Raw genomic sequence first — 20,418 nt, 5'->3', positions numbered from 1 at the left:
CTTCACCGGCATAGCCAGTGTGTGGTAGATACCAGGCTTGTACATCCCTGCACACATGGGCAGTTACGTCTGTAGCACGGTCTCTCAGAAGCACGGCGGCTGGGTCACAAGATCTAGGCATTTACAATTGTGGTAGATCCGATTAAATTCTCACCAGAGAGCGTTCCCTCTGTGTAGCCTCTAGGATGGGTGTGGGGGCCGGTTGCCTCCTATTGAAAGTACCCACTGGCTGCTGACACAGGGAAAGATTGCTGAGTACATTCCACCACAGTGTCCCTGGGGAGGTGTCCTTTGTGCTCCGGCCACTTGATCCAGCAGTGACAGCATTCTCTTTCTCTGCAGATAAACTGTGTGACATTCCCTCACCCAGACACAATGCCTGAACAACAGCTGCTCAAGCCAACCGAGTGGAGCTATTGTGACTACTTCTGGGTGAGTCCTGCCTCAGTTTCCCTCCACTGTGACCCCAACAGCAGCGTACCCCTGGGAAGGGCGGAAGGGGCCTTTCTTGTTGAAGCTGCAAAGTGTGGTGTCCAGTTTGGCATCTCAGACAGGACTTTTGCTGGATTCTGGATCATTCTGGCAGTCCCAGGAAATCTGTGTGGTTTTCCTGCATTGTAACATGGAAACCACAACCAGAATGCCAGAAAGCTGAAAGACAGCTCCCTCCAGGGCTGGGTGGAGGCAGGAGAGTAGAATTACTTTTAATGAAGAAATCTGAGCTTCAGGCCTGCTCGACACCACTGTGAGTGGCCTTGGGGACACGTTCTGCCTCTTGGCATGTTGCTTTTCCCAACCGAGCCATGAGGAAGTCAGGTACAGGGATGTATAAACTGTCTCTTTCAGCACCCACGGCTCTCAAGTCCTGTGTGTTGCTTAGTGGGTACAGAGTTGCCTGTTGCAAAATGAGAAGTTTCTATTGATGATGGATGCCAGAATGTCACCACCTCAGTCTCAATACTCTTAGTGTCCCTAAACTGTGTATGCACTTAGAAATAATGACAACAACAATAAATCTCACATTATGTATATTTTCCCACCGTTAAAATGATGTCTTAGTGTGTATGCAAAGTCCCGTACATCAAGGATGCCAGAGCTAGCCCAGAGCATTTGCATTTTAAAGTTGCAGGGACACTGACCCTTCTGCAGTCATAGTGGTGAGGGTTCATGGCACCTCGGCTGTCTGTGGAAAATGACTAAATCTCTACAAGGCACTTTTGGAAAGACCCCAAGGAACAATCAATAAATAAAAACCTCTTCCCACCGTGGCACAGAATGGATTATCTTCCCTCTTTTTAGATTTGTTAAATACCAGCCCAAAGTGTTTTTTCTTTCTCCCAAATCCTGCACCCCTTAGAAAGCACCCAAGCTTCCTGCTTGACCCTGTAGAGCGGTCCTGCTACTCAAACTGTCCTGCTTGTAAGAAAGAGGTCTGCAGAGGACACGGGAGCTTTGGGGGCTGTGGGAGATGACCCAGGAGAGAGACATGTGTGCAGTAAGGAGATGGGAAGATTCTGGAGGCCTGAAGGAAGTCGTGTCTTTGCTGTCTGTAGTAGGGAGGTACCGAGGGAGTTTTAAGGAAGACTTGGGTGTAACCTGTGCTGTGTCTGTTTCAGATGGGAATGGAGGGTGAGAGGTGAATGAGTGGACCAGGAAGAATGGGTGGCAGCTGCAGGAATAAAGAGTGGCTGTCATGTGTGTGGAAGTCATCCTTAGGGCTCTAGGGACCAGGGCATGTCCTAGAGGGGAGACAAGAAAGTCGTGGAGCTGGGCAGAGCATGTGATCCTGCCTGTTCTTCACTGGCATCCTGGGGAACCACATTTGATCACCTGTGTCCCTCATTTGCTAGTTTGGGTTGTGTTGAGACCGCCTGGCCACCCTGTGCATCTGTTTCCCAGGGGTTGGGATCACAGGCCTACGCTGCCATGCTTAGCTAAGAGTTCTCACCTTAACCTGAACTCTGGCTCCTGGTCCCTCGGTGGTTTTCCTCTTCTGACTGTCAAAGCCTTTTCCTCTTAGTAGAAACATCTCCTCAATGACAGTCTTTGAAGCACACTGCTTTTGTTCGTTTTTCTTAGAGCAGTGGGTCGTTCAGCCTGTTTACCCCTGAGGGAAGCAGGTTTGGGCATAGTCATCGGGGTGACTTCCTTGCCTTTCTATCAAGATGTAGCATCCACAGGATGAAGTGAGCACACCTTAAGCATCTATAGAGAAGCCTCAGGAGGGCATGGTGGAGATAGAGAAGCCTCAGAAGGGCATGATGGAGATAGAGTAGCCTCAGTAGGCCATGATGGTAATCTCCCTCTAAGGAAAGGTGTTAGTGGTATGTCTTGGGTCAGTGTTGCTGAAGAAAGAGTGTCACTGTGGTCAGAACAGGGAAAAGGTCCCATGAAGCTCTTCCCAGTGAGAGGGGTTTCTGCAAGCTGCAGTGGCTGCCTGGCAATGATCTGCAATGGATCCTAGAAGCGCAGGATGCAGCTTGCTCCCAGATGATCGGGCTTTTGTTTCTTCCTAGGCGGATAAGAAGGACCCACAAGGCAATGGCACGGTGGCTGGGTTTGAACTGCTGCTGCAGAAGCAACTGAAAGGCAAGCAGATGCAGAAAGAGATGTCCGAGTTCATCCGGGAAAGGTGAGACCAATGCCCAGGCAGCCCTGGAGCTGACCACCACCAGGCCCACTCTGAATCCTGGATCCCAGGGGAGTGGATAGCTGGTCGTGCTTAGCCCTGGGACAGATGTGGTCAGCAGATATGTGGTGTGGACATGGATAGTGTTTCTAAAGATTTGAAACAATATCTAAAAATATTGGTAGCTTTTGAGAATTGAAAGGAGGTCTGGAGTTCAACGTCATCCTCAGTTGTATAATATGGCTTATCTGAGCTACATGAGACCTCACGCGCGTGCGCACACACACACACACACACACACACACACACACACACACACACATATTGCATTGAATCCTGAGTGCTTGGTATCTCCTGATGCCTGCCCAGCCCCTGTGCAACAACTGGCTGGAGTTGAGTAGCTGCTGTCCACAGAAGGAGCGCATGTCCTGTTTGCCACATTCTCCACTCCTCCCCACCATCCCCTGACTTGCGCTCCATTCTTTACCCTCATTTGAAGCTGTCCCTTACTTTCCAGGTCTTCTTTTTCTCCTGAGAAAGTCTCACTGTGTAGCCCTGACTGACTTGGAGCTCACTTTGTAGACCAGGCTGGCCTCGGACTCAGAGATCCACCTGCTCTGCCTCCTGAGTGCTGGGACTCGAACTGTGTACCACTCACTCCCGTCCTTCCAGGCCATTTTTAAACTAAAACATTTCCCAGGCCGAGGGATATAGAACTGCCCTCCCATCTCACCCCAGCCTCTAGGGATTCTAATAGCCCCATGTCTGAGGAACTTGGACCATAGATGAAGATCCTATAAATTCAGCTCATGGAAAATATGAAGAGCTGCAGAGAAGTCCCCTCTCCATCTTTCTCCTCTCTGTCTCTCTTGTTCATATTCCTGCATAACATGCAGACCCATGTAGAGAAGGAGGGGCCTCTTGTTTGTTCCCGGCCACTTAACCCTGAAATAATCACACAGAAATTGTATTAATTAAATCATTACTTGGCCCATTAGCTCTAGCTTCTTATTGGCTAACTCTTACATATTAATTTAACCAATTTCTATTAATCTGTGTATCACCACGGGGCTGTGGCTTACCGGCTAAAGTTCCGGTGTCCATCTCTGGCAGGGCTACATGGCTTCTCTCCGACTCCACCTCCTTTCTCCGAGCATTCCATTTAGTTTTCCCTACCTAGTTCTGTTTCCCTATAGCTCTGCTATAGGCCCAAAGCAGTTCCTTTTTTAACTAATAATATTCACAGCATACAGAGGGGATCCCACATCACCCATGCACAAGTGCACCTGTACACCCTCACGCCTGCTCACATACATGTCTGCATACCCACACATTCTGGCCTCTACATGACCCAACACAGAAATATCTGTGTACCTACATAGCCATACATCAGATCCACATACAACTACACATCTGAGCGCCTGTACTCCCACAGACCCCTACATCTTACCCTATCCCTGTGTGCCTGTTTGTGTATACACCCTCATCCCCATGTACTCCCATGTGACTGCATACCTGGGTACCGGCATATCTGCATGCCCACACACCTGTGCATTTATACACCCTGGGTACCCACACATTACACCTACATACCCAAGTATCTGCATACCCACATCCCTGTGCACAGATAGCTACATATCCATGTACCTGCACACTCACACACCTCCATGTACAGACACCTGCACAGGCATGCTTTTGCATACCTACACCCTTGTACACACCCACATACCTGCACATCCATGTACCTGCACACCCACATGCCTGTGCATCCATGCCTTCATACATGTCCGCACATCTATACGTTTGTTTGCTTGCACGCCCACATCACAATACACATCTGTACATTTACACACTACACACTTGCACACTTACACATCTGTATATCTACACACCTGCGTGCCTGCACACCCCCATCAACACATTTTTTCACAAACATATGCTCAACTTTCCAGCTAGTGTTTCCAAGATTTGCTGGAAATATTCATTGCAAATAGCAAAGAACTTTTAAAAGTATTTCTTCATTATAACACTAGTAATTGGGTAATAATGCTTTGGCATTTTTAAAGCTCGTTTTTTCCTTAGGAGGCCTATTTTCCATTTGTATAATCAAATCTTTATGTTATGACCCATTAAACTAGTAGGAAATTGGAAGGCTGCTTTGTTCAGATGCAAGAAAACAGAAGCATAAAGCAGACAAATAGGAAGCAATAGGAGCTGAAGCCTCAATGTGCGTATGGTTTTCACTCATAACAATGTCCTGTTGGCAAATGAATGGTTTCTGTCATCTCCGGCCACTGAGGTCTCAGGGAACCAGCACAGGGAATTTAAATCCCTGGAACCTTTCTCAGCCTGCCTTTGGAGCTCTCGGGGACGCCATCCAAGGCAGGAAAATCAGGCTGTGGGGTTGGGAGTTGCAGCTTTGCTGGGCCGAGGGCAGTGGGCAGGAGGTGGAGATAACACAGACTGGCTCACAGCAGAGGCCCAGGAGGCAGATGGCATCTGCACCTCCCTCTCCTGGCATGTGCACTTGGCCTTGTGGCATGATGAGATCCACTTTCTGGAGATCTTGGCCCCAGTATGAAGTTGCTGCAGGGTAGAGATCCGCATAATCGGGGCTGGAGGCAAAGGCAGAACAGAGATGGGTTAGCGAGAAACTCGGGAACTTTTGGACAGGCTTCAGCCGGAAGTGAGGGGTGAGCAGATGTGCAGAGGCTTTAGCAGGTCCAAATAGTCACTCTGTCTGGGTCCCTGCATACTTCGGGCTTCAGCATCCTAGCAGGCGAGAAGCACATGCTGCGATTCCATGACCCGGGGCTCCTCTGTTCACTGAATGAAGGCTGGAAGGACTGTCTAGGGCCCTGCCTTCAGGCCACCTCCGTTTATTACAGCACAGCTCCGCCTCCCACCATGGCCCCAAGAGCCTCTTAAGACATGAACGTGCTGTTGACAACCCACATAACATGGATATGCCTAGCTGTACAGAATGTTCTCCAGAGAGTTGCCTTGAAGGTGTATGGAAGGTTTTTCCCTCTGGGAAATCCAATGGGATTGCAGCTCTGGACCCTACCTGGTTTCCATGGAAACTCTTGCACCCTTAGCAATGCTTTGCAGTCGAAGGCGTTGTGGGTGGGAAAGTGGAGGAAGATGTTCTCTTCTTGCTTCTGTGGGCTGAGGCCATCTGGGAGGGTGTGAACCTGGAACTGAGGGATGGAAGGGTTGGGTACATCCTGGGCTTCCCTGGGAGTCTGTCCCAAGCTTCTCTTGTTCCTGGAAGGCTCTCATGTCCAACCTTGTGCTTAGAGTGGCGCAGATGACATCTGCCAGCAGTGGGAAGCAGAGTCCGAACCAGTCCTTCGTTCACTAGTTGCCGCTGTAGGTTCCCCTTGTGTAAACAGAGCCGCGAGCTCCGCAGGCTCAGGAATTCACATGTTAGAGGGTCTCTTTACAAGACTGAGGCATGGCAGGGTGTGGTGGGTCCAACTCATGGAGCAGATACACCAGGGTTTCTCTCTTCGCAGGATAAAGATTGAAGAGGAGTATGCAAAGAACCTGGCTAAGCTCTCTCAGAACTCCCTGGCTGCCCAGGAGGAAGGGTGAGTTGGGAGGAGAGTGGCGGGACTGGGGAGGGTGAAGGGACACAGAGAAAGGGATCCTTATTCACATATCAGCAATGCTACCCACTTGGGATGGAGAGATTGCTATAGGCCTGTCTGGCTCACTGTGTGGTCAGTGCCTTGAATCATTCATAGTCCAAGGTGGATTCTCATGACTCGAGGTAGGCACTCATGCCTTAGCCAGGGACCGGTAACTCAAGGTGGATACCCATGGCTCAAGATGGGTTTTCACAGTTCAGGGTTCAGACTCGTGGTTTAAGACAGTACTCATAATTAAGTGTTTTAGCCCCAATTTCGGCACTCTGGTGACTGAGGAATGGGGGATTAGGAATTTTGGGACAACCTGGACTACATAGGTAGACCCTATCTCAGATAAACAAATAAAAAATACTGGTGCTCCTGACCCAAAGTGGGCACCATGATCTGAAGTCTAAGTATTCATACTCCAGTATATCCTTCCTGAATATTTTTTTTAGTGACCCGAGTCTCCTAGGTGATAGAGCACATCAAAGCTCCTTTGTACTGTGCCCTGGAGCTGAACAACAGCCTCCAGGTGCCCAGCTCTGTCCCCCTTCTTCTAGGGGGAAACTAAATCTGACAATTTCCTATCCAGCCTCTGAGAGTGCTTTTGAGTGCCCCAGGCAAGGCCTTATCTCCCTCTCCTATGGTGACAGTCCAGATGGGGTTAAGGGACACTCCCAACCCTCCAATCCATGCAAGGATCTCCAGTGGGAGAAATCCTGCAGGGATGGATGCCTTCTCTTCTGTCTTCAGACCCCTGGTCCTTGTGATCACCGGTAGGCATGTCAAGCGACACAGGCACTGTGTAAAATAGGTGGCCTTCCTCAAGAGATAATCAGAGAAGTGGTATATGTCGCCACCCCTTCTGAGGTTTATACCCAAATGAGTCAAAAACAAGGACTCAAACAAACATGTTCAAAGTAGTACTGCTCAGAGACTAAAAGGTAGAAATGGCCCAAATTCCATCAGGAGGTGAGCAGGTATGCAAATCTCGGCGTGCTCACAATGGTACTCATGGATGCACAATGGGATATTATTCACCCATAAAAAGGAATAGAATACTGAGACTCGCCACCTTATGGGTGAACCTCAAAAACGTGATGCTAAGTAAAAGAAGCCAGCCACCGTGGGTCACGGAGTCCAAAGCTCCCTGGCTAGTGATGAAGAGGGAAGTGAGGAGTGAGACTTAGTAGTCACGTCTTTCCATTCAGGATACGTGTGCGCTGAGGCTGCGCTAACAAAATACCACAGACTGAGTCGCTTAAACTGTAAGAACATGTCTGTACGTGAAGGTTTACACATCCGCAATCCCAACACTCAGAAGGCAGAGATGGGAAGATCGTGAGTTTAAGGCCAACCTGGGCTACATAGTGAGATCCCTGTCGAGAAAAACAACAGGAAAGGCTTCTATTTTGTCTGTGTTCTAGAGACTGGGAGTTCAATGTCAAGGTTCCAGCACGGTTGGTGTCTGGCATGGGCTCTCCCTGAGCTCACAGATGGCTGAAAAATCACTGTGGGCTTACATACCATCCACTGTGTAGGTTGGGGTCGGAAAGTGGGTCTTACAAGGTCAGTAATCCTATTGGATCAGGGCTTTGCCCTCTAACCTGAATTACTACCCAGTTCCCCTATCCTCCATCAGAGTTTCAAGATATGACAGAAGGCTAAGGGGAGGGAGGAATGTTAAATTTTTCTTTCTGACTGGGGATGAAGGGTTTGGAGCCATCAAGAGTAGTCCATTCTCCAGTGTGGATGTTGTAGACACTTTTCCATTGCTTGCCTTAAATTGGATCATTTCATCACAGTTGGTTTTCACCTCAGAAGAAAAATGCCCAAGGCTCCTGGGAACTTATCACCAACAGGGTCCTCAGCCGCTGCCTCTGTTGTCCCATCACCCTCCAGAGGTGAACCTAAGAAAGAAGGCGCAGTCCTCAGGGAACTCTGATGGTGAACAGACCATAGTCTGCCTCGTGACTGGAGTCTGCCTGGGATGGAGACTTTTACCAATTGAATATGACTTTGATTAGGGCTCCTCGGGGCTGACTAAAACCAGGCCATCTCCTCCCAGTCAGCCGCAGGATGGCCTAATAGGGTCCGTGTCCCTCTCCGGACAGGAACATGGTTAGCTGGCTCCTGGCCTCACCTACTGCATCCTAGCCTGGGACAAGGCAGGAAGTGCACGGGAAGTAGCCCTGTCACCAGGGAAAGCAGTTTCCTGTGGGTCCCTGCGCTTGGCATCACTCTATGGCTCTGGAGCCTTCCTGCTTCCACCCCCTCGGCTTGGGCTCCTGCCAGGGACATTTTGTCCTGCCAGCACACAGCATATGCTCCTAAGCTAAGCAGCCTGCTCCTCACGCCAGAGCCACACACATGAGCATAGTCAACCACACAAGTTCAGGTACAGCTATTCCTGCAGCACGTGTGTGTGTGTGTGTGTGTGTGCGCGCGCTCACGCGTGCACACACACACACACACACACACACACACACACACACCGTTACTGCTCCACTGGCAGGCACAAGGCACAGCACTACTGTATCTTGGACCCACAGTGCAGCTCTAGACATTTGAAGCTTGGGCAGGGATTTGAGAGCTCGGAAACCCAAGGGCAGGTAGGGGACACTTGAGCTATCTGGTAACTTAGGTGCACTGTCCAGTTTCGATGGCACAAGACGTGTGCACGCTGGCGAAGGAGCAGCCTTCGGTTTCTCGTTCTGCCTTCAACCCTCTCATGTGTGGAAAGGCCATGGAATGTTGGTTGTTCTTGGTTGGAGTTTTGCCAGGAGCCTGTGCCGTGGTTTGGCATGCCTCAGACTGTACATTGAGATCCAGGTTCAGCTGGCAGCTTTTATCTCTCTTTCTCATCAGATGCCATCTTCAAATGAGGATTTTGAATAGCTTCTCCCCAAACATTTAAAATTTATTTTTAATTAACATATATTCATTTAGACATATTGACAAGGCCTAGTTCAGTAGTTCCGTACATTTGAAGTACTTTGGAATACTGAGGAGAGGACATAGGCACTGAACCCATCTGAAAGGTAGAGGTGACGGTCTTCTGCCTGGGGCATGCCAGTCCTGCAGGTAGGGCTGCAAACATTGTCCGGGATGGGAATGGTGCCACTTTGTCCCCAATGTCCTTGAACTAACATTCTCAGGCCACCATGCCTGACCCTAAACAATTACCCCATGTGCTCTGCAGGCAGCAGGCTTGCCGCCCTGTTGGAAGAGGCTCAACCTCTCCCAGGGCCTTTGCAGACTCCCGTATTTCCAGGACCCTCTGGATGTCACTCAGCTCCTAGGACAGCACCCTTGCCCGTGATGGCGATGGCTTCTTGGCTCTCAGTAGGAAGTTAGGGTCAGCATTGAGGGCCCATGGGAGTGGCAGGAAGTGATAGTCAAGATTCCTTCTTGCCATGTGACATCCAGTTGTCATACTCTAACAGCTGCCCTGACGGAGCCCTCTTCTGATCCTTTCCCTAGTGAAACACAGAACCATGCCCTTGAGGCTCACAAGCCTGACCTTTCTGTGTGACTGTGTCTAAGACCCTTTTGTGTCACTAAATGGATAATTTATGCAGAAAAGAGATTGGCTATGGTTCTGAAAACTGGGAGGTCCAAGATCAAGTGCTAGCACCTACAGAGTGCCTACACACTTGTCCTCACATGTGACAGAAGCCACCACATGTCAACCGCAAGGGAGGTGGCCAGCTTAGGGCCCCCGAGCTTTTTGTTATGGCCCCGAGAGTCCCCACACTGCCGTGCCAGGGATGAAGTCTGCTGCACATGCTTTGAGGGGACAGCTTCTGCTCACCCCTGATTCATATAACCACTATGACAGCGCCCACTGTGGAGTGAGGTAGAGGAGCCCAGTCCATGCAGGCCTGCAGGACTGTGCATTCTCCTCACAGGTTTCCAGATCCCAGGCCCCTACGGCATGGTCACCCCAGACCCACCTAGTCTTTCTCTGATGGGACCCCCGACAACACTCTTCCTTCTTCCAAACTCTCTAGATATCAGTTGATCGTTTCTCATGCACACTCACCAAGGCCAGGCCAGCGCTGCCCCCAGCCAGGTAGGGAACTGGATCGCTAGGACAGATCTGCTACTAGCCTTGGAACCTGGAAGTGTCATCTCCAGTGCTCTGCCCCAGCGGGCTGTCTTCTGATCAGCTTTTGCCACTAACATTCAACAAATTCCCCAGGACAAGCAGCTTTTGCATGAAATGAAGTCAACTGACTGTGTGAGAGGTCTGGAGAAGGAGTCAGGGGTCTGGCTTAGAATGGCCATGGGGTCAAAGGGCCCCAATAATGAATTCTGTATCTTGGGGCCTTCAGAAGTCTCCAGGACTCCGGGAGATGCCTTTTGTTTGGAGCGTCTCTTTGGAACAGAGGGATGGTACAGTTTAGAGTGTGCACCGTGAGCCCCAGTGGGGTGCACAATCCAGAACATGCTAGAGAGAAGCCATGCCTCTGCAGATGGCTAGGAGAATCATCTAGTGTGTGGCTGCACCTGGGATGTCCCCGAACCCAAGTGGACCATCTGTGCCTCTCCTGGAGGCCAAGTGATTGCGACCTGTGGGCTGGCTGCAAGGGAAGGGCCTTCAGAAACAATTCTGGTTGTCTTCCTTTAGTTACTAGCACATATTTGTCCCCTCAGCAGCAAGCCAGGGTGTGGAGGCAAAGGGTGCTGGGTACTGTTGACAGGTGTCAACCCCACTGCAACACAAGCTATGGAAAAACCCACACCCTCTCACACCTCTCCCAAGTCCTTGAATGCCTCTGGGTTCCAGATATTTCTCCTGCTACTGAGATATTTGCTGCTGTCTTAGATCCCGAAGTAAGGCTGGTTTACCTTGGCCTTGGTGACTGAGTCTAGTCTCATTCAAGCCCACAGTCTTGAATGTTCTATTCCTCCAGGAGATATGCAGCCTAGAACCACCATCCCTTCTTAGGAAGGGTCGTAGCTTTGGACCAGAGCCCTCGCTGCCCCATTTTGCAATCTAACAAACCCCTTCCTGTTGCAGATCCCTGGGAGAGGCGTGGGCCCAAGTGAAGAAGAGCCTGGCAGATGAGGCTGAAGTTCATCTCAAGTTCTCCGCCAAGGTAACCCTCTTCTCCTTCCAGAGTTAGACCAAAGCATGCTGATAACTGGTTACCAACTCTCTGTAGCTTATATTGCTTGCCATTTTCTATGGTACCAAATCCCTGAATACAGAGTTGGGAGAAGATACCCATAGCGCACCTTTAGACACTGTCTCCACTGAACAGACAGCAGCAGAAATGGCCGGAAGTGTGCACCAAGAACACAGATCAGAGCATGGCGTAGATGTTGAGAAAGGATCACCTTTTCAAATATAAGTCTAAGTCTGTGATAATTACTGTTTACTATAATGTGAGTTCATTCATTTCTTTTTTAGTCATGGCTAATTTAACAAGCAGCTCCCAGTGAGTTCTCAGGAGCCACGGGAAGCACGAAACTCAGGGTCTGTGTGGTAAGAGTGGATGCCTCCTGGTTCACTCAGTGAACCCCAGCCTCTCTTTGTTGTTTTCACAGGAATGGATTGAGACGGTAGTCTTTTCTGTGCCCGTAACACTAGGCTATGTCTAAGGGAAGAGTCTTAAAAACTGATTTGTTGCTGCAGAATTTCTGAATGCCCCCTTCATCTGATCCCAAAGACACCAGGACCGTGACTTTCCGAGTTCAGGCATTAGTCTGTCCTGGTCACATCACTACGGTCAACACTGAACACCTGTAGGAGATGCTTAATAGCTACCTCGGAAGAAATGAGTAACCAGAGCAACAGTGGGGGTGTGAGCCCTTTGGGGGTCCAATGGCCCTTTCACGGGAGTCGCCTAAGACCACCTGAAACCACAGATGTTTACATCATGATTCATAACAGCACCAAAATTACAGATGTGAAGCAACAACGAGAGTAGTTTTGTGGTTAGGGGTCACCACAGCATGAGGAGCTGAATTAAAGCATCACAGCCTTAGGGAGACTAAGAACCACTGCTGCAGGGTTTGCTGGTCACCTCCTCCTGCACCCAGGCTTTTAGCTCTGTTCTGCCTCAGGATTCCCCACGCTTCCAAGTGGAACGTTGTCTCTTCTCCCTGGCTATCTCTCCACATTTCCTCTCAGACTCTTGGCTTCTTCTACGTGAGAGGTCACCTGAATGCCTCAGTGAGCATTCACACTAAAACCCATGTGACTGACAGGCCTGCCCACTAACATGCATATGAGAGGCAGAGGCAGGTGGATCACTGTGAGTTCGAGGCAACCCTGCCTCGAAAAGGTAGTTCCAGGAAAGACTCCAAAGCTACAGAGAAACCCTGTCTCAACACGCCCCTCCCCTTCCCAAACAAAGAAAAGAATAAAAAAAAAAAGAAAGGGAAGCCTTTGGGAATGCCACCTACCGTCTTGACTGACCCTCTCTTCCCTCTGACTTACCTCCCATCAACCACCACGGCCCCAGGTAGTATCTATTCAAGTGTTTGAACACCCAGAGCCTCCATGGTTAAGTTCTGACTTTGTCACTTGAAGGTAGTATCCTCCAAGACACTGTTCCTTCCTGAGGCATCGACAGTTGCCGGTAGCTAGCCCACTCTTTGCAATGCTTTCTCATTTGTCAGTTCCCTGCCTTAGGGTCCCGTGCCATGCGCACTCTTGAAGGACAGGAATATGTCACTCTACCTCGCCCTCCATCTCTCATGTACAATGCACACAGAAGGGGGAATGGCTGCCACCATGGGAGAGCCTTTATGGGGATAGCACTGCTTCTGACTCCTGGCTTCTGAAGGGGGTGAGTGCCTGAGATGGACCTGGTCCCCCACTGTGAGTGAGATTTCCCAGCTCATAAGAGCATACTCACTGCATGCAGCCAAGCCCTTCCCCATCACATTGGTATGGTATCCCCCCTACCACCACCACCCCACCCCCCCCGCCGTGAGGAGGGAGCTCCCTGAATTGCTGCCTTCAGAGCTGCAGATGAAGCACTGGGTTATTTTTAAGCCATGGTTCATGAGTAGCTTCCCTCCAAGGCCTCCCTCCTCTCGTCCCAACCCCCAGCAGTGCTGTTTTCCCCACATGAAGTGGCAGCGGAGGCCACCAACAAGAAGCAAATGGGTTCAATCTCCAGCGTTACACACAGGAGAAACCCTAACCCAAGGGAGCTCCTGCCCTTGCAGGGGGTGCCAATGGTGCTGTGCAGGCTGATTTCCCAAACGCTCAGGCCATTTTAAGCAAGGTTCACAAGCTCACAGACCCCAGGACTAAGGATGGCTCATAGAGAGGGGGCGTGCAAATGCGAGGCACAAACTTTATGCCATTCTGCTGCTTCTGGCCTGGGTGTATTGGTGACTCCAGGCTACCCCAGTAGCCTCCTTTCTTAAGAGGAAGGGAACTCTGAGGATTGATTTGTCAGCCTTGAAGAATACAGTTCCAGAGGCACAGAACCTATTTGATGTCAGCTCCGAAAGGTTTATTGAAATTCTTCTCCACCCTAATGCTCAGTGTCGAGGGTAAAAGCCTTTTAAGAAATGAGATTGCGTACGGCAAGCTCTCTAGCTTTGCCAGTCTCCTGGCTCAAGCCAGTGTTAATAGCAACAGCAATCTCAAGAAATGAGCTCGCTCTATTGGAAGACAGTTAGACCTGGCCCTGGTGAAAGCAGGGAGAATGGACACGTTCCTCCTGGTGGAAGGAGACCTGGCCATGCAGTAGAGGCACGAACACAGGCAGATCTGTGCTCTGCAGGATGAACGTGAGCCCAGCACTGCCATGACCAAGCTTAGCGAGCATGGGCGGGTGACTCTCTTCATGTGTGAAATGAAGAGTTCCAACCCAGTCTGTGGCTTTAATCTTCCCTGACTGTGAGCACGGGAGGCACTTCACATGTTCACCGAGCATATGTGCGTACCCACCCCCACGCTCACTCAGTGATGCATATGCATGTAACCAAAACAGATGCTTCATGGCACCCTACTTTATTCTGCCTAAAATGGAGCCTGATATTTTTCTCCCCGAGTTGGGTCCTATTATCTCAAGAAACCTGGTCCTGACCCACGAAGCTGTTGTCACAAAACTAGTCATTCACCACTTGGAAATGCCTGGACCAGACAGTCGCTGAACGCACTTCCAGCATGGAATTCTTCTCTTCGGATGTTTGAAGTGATTGGGGCAGCCATGCCCCCACCCCGCACCAATCAGCTCCAGTAGCCTAGCCCATCTAGTACAGGCCAGACTGGCCACACATTCCCAGAAAAATACCTTCGAGAGAGCTCGCTGATGCCATGCTTGAAGCAAAGCCTTCAGAGCTAAGAATGAATCTTAAAAAGACACCAAACCATTGTTTTCAACGAAAAAGGTTAGTTTTAAGAAGTCCTTAATATATGGGCTAGAGAAATAGCTCAATGAGTAAAGCCCTTAATAATGTACAATTGTGAGGACCTGAGTTCAAATCCCCAGAACTTGGTGTCTGGAGTAAAAACACTGCAGTTCATAGCAATAACCTTGGATTTCAGCTGAGATGCTTTAGGCCGTGTTCGTTGGTGTTGTGTGACGTGAAGGGCATGGGCATTGCAAACTGCCGTGCATTTTAGAGCAAGGCTGCTGTGAAGTCACATGTGACGTGGACAGCTTAGCTTCATCACATTGTTGATTTTGGATTAACTTTTGGTTGCTGCGTGTTCATAGACCTTGCACTGTTTCTAAATTTGTGTAAGGTCCCACTTCCAGTTTTCTGTCCCCTTAGGGGACGGAACCCACAGCTTATGACACTGGGGGTTAAGATAAGAACACTCAAGTCTTGGATGATCTCCGGAAAAAAGACTGTGTCACAACAAACTAAGCTGAAGAAGAGAAGAAAGGCTACAGAACCTCAAAACTGGGAGCCATCTGTTTGGGAGACAGCACTGGCTAGCCACAGACACTGATGGGACATGTGGGTCATGTTGAGGGTCCCCAAGGGACTGGCGTGGTGGAGTTACAGAAGGCTGAGTCTGGGCAGGGGCTGGCAAGCTCCTAGTTGGGTGTAGGACATGGGAAAGCACTAGGCTGCCCTCTTGGCTGAGCAGATCCTCATTCTTGCAAAAAATAAACACGCCATGCTTACAATCAAAACACATATCTTAAAAGAAATCTCAAGAAAGTGTTCTGTGTGGTGGAAAAGTGGGGGGTGATTTAAAACTAAAAGCCACCAGTTCTCACTGCAGGGGACTCTTTCTCAGGTCCCCAGAAGGAACACAAGGACCAGGGTGGGGACAGGAAATGCACTTGCTCCTCTTAGTACCGCTCAGGACAGTTGTCCTTGCGAGTTCCCGAAGGGCCTCCTGACAGCCCCTGCCACAGTTTCCTGGAGGTCCGAGCAGGCCCGGGTCGTCTTTGTACCCCAGTCCTGCAGCAGATGGGCAACAAATAGAAATGACCTCAGATCACCCGGGGGATGGGCAGCCTTTCCAGTTATCTCACACAGAAGTCACAAGCAGGTGGCACGGTCTAGCCCCCAAAGGATCCCAATTTGAAAAGGGCAGGAGAAGAGGACACACCAACAAAGCTATACTAGACAACTGCATAGGTCACACAGGTGAGGATACCCATGCGAGGGATCCTCCGTGTGACTTAGTCACTGCACAGAGTACTTGTTTCAACCACCAAGTGTTAAAGATGAAATTTCGGAAAGAGAAGAAGCTGCCATGGAGTCCAGAAATGGCAGCCGCGAGCTAAATGGGAGAACTGGAAAATCCTGGGCTCCCCTCTCAGCACATTGCTATGCCATCTGGGAGCTAATGGGGCAGTGCAAACAGCTGATAAAGATGCCCATCTCGTTAGCCTTCTCTGCATGGTCTAGCCCAGGTCACTGCCCCTGGTTTCTACAAGATAGTGGAAGGTCTCACCCCCCCCCCCCCAGCTAATGCCTTGGTGCTGAACACACCCTCTCTGCCTTCCTCCACAGCTCCACAGCGAGGTGGAGAAACCACTCATGAACTTCCGCGAGAACTTCAAGAAGGACATGAAAAAGTGTGACCACCACATCGCTGACCTCCGCAAGCAGCTGGCCAGCCGCTATGTCTCAGTGGAGAAGGTGAGAGGCCAAGGTACCTGGTGAACCGCTGGGGACCTCCAGGACAGAAGCCAGCTGTGGCTGTCCCAGCAGAAACTTCTGTCCTTGATGCTGGGGTGGTGGGGGGCGTCCAAGGAACCCCTACCTCTCCATATGGCAGGGATGACTTGCTACCCAGGACACTCAGATGACTCTTCAAAGGGCAAGTGGGAGCAAGGAGAGGCTGTGGGTGAAGTGGAAGTTGTGATGCCCACATGGGGCAAGGCAACTCCTGTTTCCGCGGGCACCGAGTCAGACAGATGGGCCGCAGCTACTTTACATGACTACTGCGTCTGGGCCTCACCTTCTGATGTTCCCTGAACTAATCCCGCCTCCCAGATGTGGAAAGAATCACCTTCCTGTGGGTAGCCATACCATGGGAGGCAGGGCTTCTGGTGGCCAGCCCTGGAGGAACAGACAATCTCCCCAGTGGCCTGAGTGTCCTATAGAACAGGTGTGGCAAACCATGGCAGGTACCCAAGACACGGCTCTGCCTCCACCAAAGGCTAAGAGTGGATGATGGTGCTGATGAGGATGGTGATGGTGGTGGTGGTGATGATGATGATGATGATGATGATGATGATGATGATGATGATGCAGACACACTAAGGGCTGAGGCTGTGAGATAAGTAAGGTGTTACCCACAGTCTGTTGTGCACTGCTAGGAGGTAACTCAGGTGACCTTTATGGTCCCTACCAACCCTTGAGAGACAGTGGGTATTTTTTTTTATCATTTTAGGGTTTATTAATTGTATTTGTTTATTTGTATGAGCGTTCTGCTCAAGCGTATGTCTGTGCACCACCTGCTTGCCTGGTGCCCTTGGAAGTTAGAAGAGGGCATTGAACCCCCTGAAACTACGGTTAAGGGATGATGGTGAAGCCACCAAATGGGTGCTAGGACTCAACCCCTGGGTCAGCTGTAAGAACGAGTGTCCTTAACTGCTGAGCCATCTCTCCATCTCTCCAACTCAGAGCCAGTGGGTTTAGAATCGCAGTATAGGCACAGGCTCTGGAGGGAACACGCTCAGGACTGACAAGCCACATGCAGACATGGCTGGAAGACGGCAGGTGAAGAAAAAACCCAGCTAGGAGTCAGCCCTCTGGCCCCTCCGTGCCAGGGTACCATCATTCATATGAGCAGAGAGGATGAGCATAGGTAGGCGGGTGGTGGAACCCTGAAACCTTGCTGCAGCTTTATGAACAGCTTCTCTGGGCTTGGCTCCCCCGCCCCAGGCCCGCAAAGCCCTCACAGAGCGGCAGAAGGACCTGGAGATGAAGACCCAGCAGCTGGAGATCAAGTTGAGCAACAAGACCGAGGAGGATATCAAGAAGGCGCGACGGAAGTCCACTCAGGCTGGTGAGTCCAGTAGTGTCCTAACAATACCAGCGCAGAGGGAAGGGACAGGTCTTCTGGTCAGGCTTCCGTTCCAGTGGCGTGGTCCTTCCCACTTCCCATCTTCCCCTTTGAAGTGTCGCTTGTGTCTCCTCCCTGCCCCATGTCCAAGGATCTCAAGGGAAGAGAAAGGAAGCAGATAAGCTGCTCCAAGGTTGCAGTGAGGGCTGTCCAGCTCACGCTGTCCCTTCCATGGCCTTTGGGTTTGTCTAAGCCCTGGATGTAGGTCCAGAGATAGATTTCTCCATGCACCAAGAGCTCAGAGCACTGTCCCTGTTTGAAGAGTGCAACCTCCAACCCACCTATCCAAGATGCTCCACTTCCCCAGGGAGTTAGTTATACTGTGGAAGTGAGCTCCTGCCCTGAGGACAAAAGCCAGAATTCAGTTTTTAAAGCATCCGTCTTTCAGAATTTGCCCATGTTGCTCCAGTGAGCGAGTTTCTGTTGCCACCTAGTGGTGACAATTAGTTGCTGCACAAGGCAAGAAGATAAAGGCTCTTAGACACAAGAAAACAGCTCTCTCAAAGATGCCAAGTCTTCCCCATGCAAGGATAACTTTAGATAATATCCTTCTTCTTGATTTCTGATGAACCTGCTGCAATTTGTATCATTCTAGAATGAAGTATCCACCTTAGATGCTGTGAAATAAAGTGGGATAGAAATAATAACGAGTTGACAAAAATTAGATAAACATCCTGGGTCCAGAAACATTTTCATAAATTCCTGATTTGTTTATTGTTAATGGGAAGGGGACCCAGAGAGAGAAAACATATGTTCAAATTAATTCATTAAGTTACAAAACAAAGCTATATAGCAACAGAAGTATGTAACACATTTTCATCCGTGCACAAGAGCATGTTATTCACCAGAAATAATCCCCAAATAACTCTCTGAATTCATATAAGTTGGATCATGCTATACTCTATCTTCGATCTTGTTTTTCAATGACTGTGTCTTAGAAGTACCCCTATCTCATTCCTGCTAAACCTCTTTATACATCCATTCATGCACATCGGACACTTTTATTTTTATTGCAATGTTTTATTGTAGAACTGGTGAGAGAACTCGAGGCCTTACACAAACTAGGAAGTATTCCCACCAGGCTGCAGCCCCAGGCCCCAGGATTGTATCCAAATTTCTTTCACCATTGCTTTGATAGACTTAGAGATTGTTTCTGAGTGTTCGCCCGGGACCAGAGATCCCGTGTTTGTTAGTGGAACTCTAACTCTCTGCATATGGAGAAAATGAAGATGCTGGGTCAGAAGGTTTGATTCATTTTCACGGCTATTTCCAGATTGCTTTCCAGAGAGGGCTCCATGGTTAACACCTGTGAATGCCTCTTCCTCAAATTCTTGTCAGCACTGCCTAGTAACAAACTTGAAATCACCGGTGTGCTGGTAAATATATACACGTATACATACATATATACATACATTACTATTACTTTGTAATTCTCTCTATAAAAGGATTGAGCATTCTGAAAATACCCTCACTATTTTTACAGCTCCTCCAACCCCCCCGTCCCAGAAACTCAAATCTTTGTTGTGTGCTGTGTGTTGTTCTTAGTGACTGGTTGACTGGTTATAATTTGTCTTTTACTTTTGTTCTTTGGAGAAAAAAAAATAAGGTTTTGTACTTGGGTTTTGTTGTTTTGTTTTTTGTTTTGATGTTTTTGGGGGTTTTGTTTGTTTGTTTGCTTGCTTGCTTTTGGTTTTTTCCTTGCCTGGTTTCTGCTGCCAGTTCTCTGCACAGTGGCCTCCTCTAGGCCGGGTCTGGGTTTGAGGAGGATTGACTTGGGAGGTCTCTCCCTGGAAGGAAGCACTGACATTTCTTCCCTTCTGTTTCCTTTCTTCTCCTCCCCCATCTCTCACAATGCTCCTGGGAGGAAGAGTATCTGGATCTGGGGGAAGATGGGGGTCTGACTTCAAGGCATCATCTCTGCCATGTGGAGCATCTTGGCATCTTGCTGTCTAGTCTCTATTCCAAGCATCTTGCACACATCAGCCCCTCTTCAAGATGACTTTTGTTGTTGTTGTTGTTGTTGTTGTTGTTGTTGTTGTTTTTCAAGATAGCATTTCTCTATTTAGCCTAGGCTGTCCCAGAACTCATTCTGTAGACCAGACTGGCCTTGAACTCATAGAAATCCACTGCCTCTGCCTCCCACTTGGCAGAGATGGGATTAAGGGCATGCGCCACCGCTGCCCAGCCACAGTGACTCTTAAAAGCTGCGACTGTCATACCTGTTTCATGGTGAGGCAACTGAGGCATGGGCAGCTTAGTTGGCATACCCAGAGTCATGCAGCCTCCTTGGTGGAGCGAGGCAGCCCTGGCATTCCGGTTCCAGGACCCACTCTCTGAGGAAGGGACCAGTCTCCATCTCCCAGGCTACCATGGAAAGGAAACAACCTTCCCCACACCACTCTCAGGGGCTGCAGATCTTCCTGAAACATGTTCTCAAAATCAGGATGGACATGTAGGGCACCAGGAGCCTCACAGTGAGTGTTCATAGGGCAGCATGCTGCACCCACCCTGGAGCAGGGGATGTCATGGTGGCAATCCAGGGAGTGAGATGCATCTATGTGCTTCCCTCTGAACCAAGGGGTAGTCATCGACTTTGGCCAGGAACGAAATGAAGAAAGCACTTAGCACAGCTGTTCTTCAAA

At 49.7% G+C, this 20,418-nt stretch overlaps 1 protein-coding gene across 11 annotated transcripts in view; it reads left to right on the top strand.

Moving 5' to 3' along the window:
• The window catches only part of Gas7 (growth arrest specific 7), a 237,404-nt gene that overhangs the window by 205,872 nt on the left and 11,114 nt on the right, over positions 1-20,418 (top strand). For all 11 annotated transcript variants that reach the window (XM_087910497.1, XM_087910504.1, XM_087910499.1 and 8 more), the window contains 6 exons: positions 343-432; positions 2,517-2,632; positions 6,148-6,222; positions 11,291-11,369; positions 16,216-16,344; positions 17,596-17,719. In XM_087910497.1, coding sequence (XP_087766623.1) covers positions 343-432; positions 2,517-2,632; positions 6,148-6,222; positions 11,291-11,369; positions 16,216-16,344; positions 17,596-17,719 — 613 coding nt within the window. The remainder of the gene's footprint in view (positions 1-342; positions 433-2,516; positions 2,633-6,147; positions 6,223-11,290; positions 11,370-16,215; positions 16,345-17,595; positions 17,720-20,418) is intronic.

Source organism: Myodes glareolus, chromosome 9, assembly GCF_982192425.1.
Source record: "Myodes glareolus chromosome 9, mMyoGla1.1, whole genome shotgun sequence".
Classification (NCBI taxonomy): domain Eukaryota; kingdom Metazoa; phylum Chordata; class Mammalia; order Rodentia; family Cricetidae; genus Myodes; species Myodes glareolus.
This window is presented reverse-complemented; position numbering and strand designations above follow the sequence as displayed.